The sequence below is a fragment of the Solanum tuberosum genome, unplaced genomic scaffold (assembly GCF_000226075.1).
Source record: "Solanum tuberosum cultivar DM 1-3 516 R44 unplaced genomic scaffold, SolTub_3.0 scf00274, whole genome shotgun sequence".
NCBI lineage: Eukaryota > Viridiplantae > Streptophyta > Magnoliopsida > Solanales > Solanaceae > Solanum > Solanum tuberosum.
Window position 1 is genome coordinate 392,577 of NW_006239198.1, and position 6,451 is coordinate 399,027.

Here is a 6,451-nt window from a genome sequence, read left to right on the forward strand (position 1 = left end):
TCTTCTTTTTTTTCCCCCCCCCCCCCCCCCCCCCCCCCTTCCCTTCTTTCTCCTCTCTTCATATGTTGTCTTTCTAATGGGTGATAATCGAATTTGCAGGTGTCCATTCCAGTCATGCAAAAATTGCTGTGCCAAAGCGCAAAATCCCTGTCATATTCATGGTATGATCAACTTAAAAATTTCACAGCTGCTTAGTATTCCTCAATTCTAGTTAATAAATTGCACCTATGCCTTTTTGTTATGTACGGTGAAGAATTTGCTCTTTTTAGTATTATCTTTTATTTATCACATTTTTTTAATCTTATATTTAACTTATTCTAGTTTCAGTCGCTTCGATAGATTCTTTTTTATCTCCAATAATGCTATTATGAAGTTTAACATCTAAAGATGGGAACAGTGCTTCATTTGATTTATTCCTGGCTTTAAAATTTAAAAGTATCATCAAACTTGGACTAGAGGCCTGGAACCTAAAGCCTTCCCCTTTCAGATTACTTGTGCGTTATTGCTGCACTGAGAATCTTTGAAATTGGTTACCAGGAGGTCCCAGATGCTTACCGGCTTACTTATTCGTTCACCAGATGTTGGTTGTGAGTAGTAGAGAAACATGCCACCACATGTAGACATGATTAAAATTTGCCCTCCAACTAGAGTCAGGCATCTGTAAGGGTAGTGTGGAGTACCTGATACCCAACCATAGTCGTTGGGGAATCATGGCTTCATGGTTTGAGTATCTGTAAATGTTTTCTGCATTAGAGTAATTGTTGCAAGCCAAAAAAGAAAAGTAATATTTTTAGCTTCACACTATTAACCATGGCATTAACATTTGGTGTAATTTTTGTTTTGACATCATTAGGATGTTATGTGGTAATGAACTGCATTTGGGGCTTTTGACATGTAACCGATTAGTCAACTTTTCATTGACTGCCTAGTTCTTTAAAAAGTTGAAAGCATCACATATTAAAAAGTCATCAGATGAAAGAGACTGATAGCAGGGACTTTAGCACACCTTCTGTTAAGGCAATTTCTTGTTTCTTAGAAGCTTTTACTAAAGGGCTGCCTGATAGAGAAAATGTTCCAATGTGATTCTATCACTCCTTTCTTCTGCTCAAGAATATGTATTCTTTATTTGGCCTTGTGCAGTTCTGAAAGGTGGTTCAACTCTTCCAGATAAGATACCAGCTTCTGGGTCTCCTGTGGTGGACCAGCAATCCACTGAAGCATCTCATGCTGGGTAAGTTTTACTCAAATATGCATGATCACGTTTATATATGACTGCTTTAGTGATGAGAAGTTTGACTGTTACTGCACCAACCATCTATGATGTAAAGAGTAAGTTACAACCATCAGCTGTCTCAGTTAACAATCCTTCATTCGAAATTCGCTTCGAGGATCCTTCATTTTGATGTGATCTCTTCGGCATTTGCATTGCAAGTTCTTGGCACTCAAATCTTTTTATGGTATTTGATTATTATGTTACCTTCTTTGGAATAATCTGTTGAATTACTAGGGTTTGTCACATGCATTTCCATATCTACTGCATGCTCCCACACCCAAATCTTCTGTTAATTTGGCAGAATAGATTGCTGATTATTGAGCTTCTTGCTCTTAGGTAGAATATTGTATAACTTTTATTTTCTTTACTCAAGGAGCTCGCACAGAGCTGTTTCACTTCGTCAACTTTCCACCAACTTTGCACAGTTCAATAATTTGCAGACCCCACTAAGGTCGAGGAGGCCACTGAGCAGAAAGGTATGTGGAGTTCTTGTGTTTTCTCCATGAGTTTACTTTAAAAAAAATTGACCTTAATGATAAACTACAGGATGCACAAGTCATAAACGAATGGAGGTTTATGCAGTTGAAGGAATACAGGGACAGCAACATTGCAGCTGAAAATGAAGCTTTTGATCGGTACATGCAGAATATTGGTCTATTAGAAGAGGTGTTTGGAGTGAATTCTGCAGAGGATGAGAAGAATGAGGATGGTTCGACAGAAGATGAGAATGAAGCAATGATGAACCGAGTGAAGTTACAGCTTAGGTCAGATCCAGTTAGAATAGAGAATACCAGAAAGAGAATGCAATATGTCATAGATCAGGGATTGAGGAAGGTGAGGAAGTTGGAGGCAGGTGACAATGCTACTGACCTTAATGATCTAGATGCACTTGGCAAAAAGAAAAAGGCCAAGACTGCTGAAGCTGAGCATGTTGCAGCATTCACTGATCTGATGGATAAGTTGAACAAAGCTCGAAATGAGGAAGACCTGAAAGTTTGCTGGGAGATGAAGTCCCAGCTGTTTAACCAACCTAAAAAAGAAAAGCAAGCAGAGTCAGAAGATGCAGAGGCATCCATTGAGCAGAGTTTGAAAGCTAGTGTCCCGCCAACAATGCCATGGGGTCATTCTCAACCTAAGTGGTTTAGCACAGTTACTATTGATGATGAAGAACTTCGTCGAATTAATGAAGAGTTTGATTCACTTGAGGATATAGAAGAACTGTAACTTTATACAATCTTTAGGTTGGGTTGTAAGTTATGTAGCCATTAGTTAGGGGCGCGATTTCGCGGTCTGATATTTCAAGTTTCATGTTGTTATATAGTGACTAGTGAATGGTTGACAAGTTATAGTGCCTGGTGCACAGTTTAATGGTGATCCATTTTATGGAATTTGTGGGAAATCAGTCTTCACCACCTATTTTAGGTGGCTGTTTTATTTCATGCTAACTGGACTTTGGCCCATGAATGAAAGTCCAACTCATATATATTTTGATCCTTCTGGGGTTACTCCCCAAATCTAGCAGGCCTTTTAACAACTCTGTGCCCCAATATGATTACATAGTTGTTCTGAACAAATGTTTTGAGGGCACAGTGTCTGTTCTGTGGTTTTAGACAAATCAAGATCAGGGGGAAACCTCTTCATACAAATCAAGTCTTTTGTATTTGTTCCTAATATCTAGCCATGAACTTCACCAATAACAACATACCCAGTGAAATCTCACAAAGTGGGGTCTGTAGAGGGTAAAGTGTATGCAGACCTTACCACTACGTCATGGAGATAGAGAGGTTGTTTCCGAAAAACCCTTGGCTCAAGTGCATGTGCATCCAACCCAAGTAACAAAAGAAGAAAACAATGGAAGAAATGAGAGAAAAATAATAACATCAAGATAGTGTGATAAAACCATGAACTTCACCAAAAAGATCCTTAATCACTCCCATATCTAATACTATTTTTTTTTTAAGGTCAAGTGACCAAATGCAAATATGAAATGACTTTGGAAATTGGGGTTATCATTTTCCTTTTACATAATTGGGCATGTAGTAATTGATAGTTGGTAGAAGTCCAGAGAGGAAACCCATCACTACTAATGTGAAAATGAAAGTTAAAAATGACATAATATCCACTTGCTTCCATCAACAAGAAGCCTAAATCCACTACCTCAATTACCACCAAGAATCAGTAAATCAATATTTATTGACCACTTTTTGGCACCACTTTAAAAAAGTAGCCATTTTTATGAAATTTCAAATTCTAGTGAAATTCCATTTGACAAAAGACAATTCAAGTGTTGCTTTAGAGATTCAATGTAGAGTTCTCTATTTTCATTACGATTGTAGAAATTGCATATATTGGCCATTTAATTAGCTTCATCTTTTAAAAAATAGTCAAATTGTTATGTAGTTTCACATTCCAAAAGTAGAATGAACTTCAGAACGTTATCATAAAGTTTTACTTGTGAAATGTGAAACTTCATAATAATAACGATTTTTCAATTACAGAAGCTGAAAAGTGGTTATTCGTTAATTTTACTTTCGATCTCTTCTTCTTTTCATCTACTTTGCTTGAATTTTTCTTAATCATGATCACCAAATTAATATAGGCTAATAATATTTGTTGAATTTATGCACCAAATTCAATTTGACATTCAATATTATCCTCTTTCACATTACCAAGACCAAAACTCCTCATATAGCACTATCAAATTCATAATATGCCTTTAATGATAAGTCAATAGAGCATCATCAATTGCCATATGCCCATATTCTAAGCTTCAAAAGTTGGCTAGACATGGACCTATGTTGGTGGACGAAAACATTCAATGATTTTTTTTTTTCATTTATTCAAATTTTGGTGGACAAAATTATCTGATACTTATATTGATGATGGATAGTATAGAACTATAGATATCAGGTGTAATTAGTCAAGGTGTGCAAGTCAGCCCTAATACCACTATTATAAAAGAAAGGGTTACTTTTGACATCGACTATTTCACCGAATACATTCTATCTCCTATCACCACATGTATTGAGTAACCCTGCCGACCAAAACTTAGTGTTATTTTACTTTCTTTTTCCCAATATTGTAAGGATAGAATCAAGAAAATACAGAATCAAAGATGTGATTTTTATTATTTTTTATTTTAAGTTATATTCTTGAAATAATGATAAAGAAATATCCACACACTTCACCTTCTTGTTTTAATTTAAAGTAGCATCCCAATCAGAACCCATGAATGACCACACACAAAATACAAATAACAATAATGTGATAGTGGTATAGAATCCCAATAAGTTCCTCCATATCATGTGCACCAAAAAAGTGAAATTTAAATGAGAACAATACAATCTCCTTGGAACAATCAAACAAAATAAAAAGGTCCATGTTCCTTTGTTTCCATCAATCTCACACTTACTCCTTTACCTTTTAAATTATCTGTCGTGATTTTAAAAATTAATTATCTCAACAGAGATTATATTTAAGATATAAATAAAGGTAAAATAGACAAAACCTTCTCCTATTTAATATTTTCTTTAAAATATGTAAAAGAGAAACACGACAAATAATTTGTAACTGAGGGAATACTTCCATACATTAGTCCAAATGAGTGGAGAGATTAATGAGAAAGTAAGGAATCCCATAAAAAGATCTCATTAGTTATATGACAAAGAAGTTTCACATTATTTTCAATTGTCTTCAAATAATGTCCTCAAAATCATAAAAAGATTTGTTTGGTTGCTTCTTTGCTAAAAACTCCTAATTGCTTAATTTATTCTTCATGTGTACCTCTAATAATTATTTGCATGACCTTTTGCTTGGTGGAAATCCATCTTTCTATGCCATTTTTCCTCCTTGAAACAAGGTTGTCAAATGCTTTCAATTTTCAATAGTTATGTACATGATCTCAACATCAACTTTTCATTGCCTTTACCAAAAGATTTGATATACTGGCAAATAGTTTGTTTTATCATTAACGAGAGATTTCGAGTTCGAGTCTGCATAAAAAATGGATTTTGATAAGAATTGAAGTGTTATACTTTTCAATTTATAAATTTATCTTGGTTGGGTTGATTCTTCAGATGGTCAGTTACCTAATAATTATCATTTCAAAAAAATAATTTTCTTCATTATTTAGTTTCCTTCGATAAAAAGAATAATTTTTTAAAAGTAACGACTATCTAGTTGAGTAACAAGAAACTAGTTGCATGCTAAATTAAAATTAAGACTGCGGGAGTACTATATAAGTAAAAAAATAAAGATGACGTGACAAATAATTAAATTAAATAATGTGTATAATGGGGAAGGAAGTTACATAGTTATGGAGTTTATCTCATTAATTTTCTCTTTTATAGAAAAAAAAAGAGTTTGGCCATGTGTATTCTACTTTGAAGTGTCATGTGGAGCTTGTACTATTTTTTTAGAGTGGAAATAATTACTCTATGAAGTTTCTACTTTTATTTTCTCTCAATTATTTCGATTTTTAGAGTCAAATAATTTAACTTTAATCAAGGATAGTCAGATTTTTTTCCATATATTTAGGGCGCTTTGAACTTGAGCTCTCTGATTAAGGGTGAAGAAACCTCAACCATTCCACCACAATACGTTGATACATACCACTAGTTAGCTATATGTTGAAGATAATTGAACACTTAATTAATTAACCTAATAAAGATGGCTTACGTAAAATTAGCCACTTAATTTGAATCATATATACTTCTAAAACAAGTAGGATGATTTGTCATTTGTGTGGAGTATAAATATTCTTATCACCTAATAATCGTGTTAGCAGACTCTTAGTTTTTAAACGTTAAAATAAACATTATTTAAAAAATAAAAATAAAATTTATGTAGACTGTAGAGCAATTACGTTGGAATTAATCATATTTAAGTATGGAAATGACCCCTCTTAATTAAAAGGGAAAATTGTATATAATAGCAAACTATTAATTTAAATTTAATGCTATAAATATAGTTTGATTTAATTGTACCTCATAGCAAATTGTTGCTATTTCACCTCTCTCCTGGTGAATCTCGCTCTCCACTCTCGTTCTCTCCCTCGTCTCTCTCATTTTTTATACAAACGCAAGTGTATAAAGTGCGTTTGTGTTTGTATAAAGCGAGAGAAAATTGTATATATACATATATTTTCGTTCCCCTCTCTCCCCTCTCCCAGATCTCGCT

The 6,451-nt window shown here is 34.0% G+C and overlaps 1 protein-coding gene across 2 annotated transcripts in view; it reads left to right on the forward strand.

Moving 5' to 3' along the window:
• Nucleotides 1-2,675, forward strand: part of LOC102582124 (uncharacterized) — an 8,297-nt gene extending 5,622 nt beyond the window's left edge. The window contains exons 2-5 of one of the 2 annotated variants that reach the window (XM_006358552.2): nucleotides 100-161; nucleotides 1,141-1,231; nucleotides 1,647-1,749; nucleotides 1,820-2,675. In XM_006358552.2, coding sequence (XP_006358614.1) covers nucleotides 100-161; nucleotides 1,141-1,231; nucleotides 1,647-1,749; nucleotides 1,820-2,497 — 934 coding nt within the window. In that variant the 3' untranslated portion in view covers nucleotides 2,498-2,675. The remainder of the gene's footprint in view (nucleotides 1-99; nucleotides 162-1,140; nucleotides 1,232-1,646; nucleotides 1,750-1,819) is intronic. The other variant, XM_006358553.2, reaches the window with a different exon arrangement.
• Nucleotides 2,676-6,451: the final 3,776 nt, after the last annotated feature.